Consider the following 1,404-nt stretch of genomic DNA (forward strand, 5'->3'; position numbering starts at 1 on the left):
CTTACTACATCCTACCTGAGCTACCTGTCTGAACAAACGAGGATCAAAATCCCTTTTCTCTGTTTCTTTACGACACGAGCTTCAACCCACCTTGATAACACGGGCCCCTTCCCTTTCTTGCATAAGAGTGAGAAAGAAAACCTTGGAATATATTCTTTTAATAGTTATCACAGTAATGTTTGTGGAGAACATCAGGCTCATCCCAAAGGAGATGTGTCAGCTTTCACCGGCTCTGCTAGATCGTGACAACCCTCGGGACCCATGGAGCTGCTAATGAATTCTTGGTTAGATAGTTTAGTACATTCCACGATAGATGGCATCGACCTCCGTCCTCTTATTTTACCTAAATGTATTCGTTTTATCCATTCGGAAACACAGTGTGAGAGCAGAGTGTGAAAAGATGGAGTAGGGACAGTGGAGGGTGTGTCATAAGACTGTATCCAATCAGAGCGTGGTTAGATCAGCCAATAAGATGCTAGCTGGAGATGTATAATTTGGAGGCTGCTGCGGGCGCGTATTATTGCTTGATCTTCATAGAGAATAGTGACCATGTCTGAAGCCGCCCCAGCTCCCGCCGCCGCACCTGCGGTAGAAAGCGCCTCCAAGAAGAAGCAGCCGGTGTCAAGAAAGCCGCTAAGCCCTCCGGTCCTAGCGTGTCCGAGCTCATTGTCAAAGCTGTGTCCGCTTCTAAAGAGCGCAGCGGGGTGTCCCTGGCAGCTCTGAAGAAGGCTTTGGCTGCTTCTGGTTATGATGTGGAAAAGAATAACAGCCGCCTCAAGCTGGCTCTCAAGGGCTTGGTGACTAAAAGCACTCTCGTCCAGGTCAAAGGAAGCGGAGCTTCCGGCTCCTTCAAGCTCAACAAAAAGCAGGCGGAGAGCAAGGACAAGGCTACCAAGAAAAAGGCACCGGCTAAAGTCAAGAAGCCTGCCCCGAAGAAAGCCACCAAGTCTCCAGCCAAACCTAAGAAGGTAGCTGCAAAGAGCCCGAAAAAGGCCAAAAAGCCGGCCGCCTCCGCTAAAAAGGCCACCAAAAGTCCGAAGAAAGTCAAAGCCGCCAAGCCCAAGAAGGTAGTGAAAAGCCCGGCTAAGAAGACCGTGAAGAGCCCTGCCAAAAAGGCAGCCAAACCCAAAGCCGCAAAGAGTCCTGCAAAGGCTAAAAAGGCAGCTCCCAAAAAGAAATAAGCCTTGCTCGCATTTAATTTTATTTTCCAAACCCCAAAGGCTCTTGTAAGAGCCACCACATTCTCATTTCAGAGCTATATATCAGTGATGGCAACGTGTTTGTTTTGGTGTCATGTCACACATATCGTTCCCCCTCCATCCCTCATTCTAAAGTCAGGAATAACCTAATGAATCCTGTAATCCCAGCATCTAGTGCTCGAAAAGATTACACAGGAATGTATCT

At 48.3% G+C, this 1,404-nt stretch overlaps 1 protein-coding gene across 1 annotated transcript; it reads left to right on the forward strand.

Annotated features, from left to right (window-relative positions):
- Positions 1–549: 549 nt before the first annotated feature.
- LOC134584853 (histone H1-like) lies at positions 550–1,181 on the forward strand. The gene is made up of 2 exons (XM_063440670.1): positions 550–588; positions 627–1,181. Exons 1-2 carry the CDS (start codon positions 550–552, stop codon positions 1,179–1,181), a joined length of 594 nt encoding a protein of 197 aa, XP_063296740.1.
- The last annotated feature ends 223 nt before the right edge of the window (positions 1,182–1,404 follow it).

This window comes from Pelobates fuscus, unplaced genomic scaffold (assembly GCF_036172605.1).
Source record: "Pelobates fuscus isolate aPelFus1 unplaced genomic scaffold, aPelFus1.pri scaffold_24, whole genome shotgun sequence".
In the NCBI taxonomy this organism is placed as follows: Eukaryota; Metazoa; Chordata; class Amphibia; order Anura; family Pelobatidae; genus Pelobates; species Pelobates fuscus.

Excerpts from the sequence above, each read along its gene's own strand:
- LOC134584853 (XM_063440670.1), top strand. The coding sequence starts at position 550 with ATGTCTGAAGCCGCCCCAGCTCCCGCCGCCGCACCTGCG. Across the intron at positions 589-626 it reads CTCCCGCCGCCGCACCTGCG|AAAGCCGCTAAGCCCTCCGG; the intron begins GTAGAAAGCGCC and ends GCCGGTGTCAAG.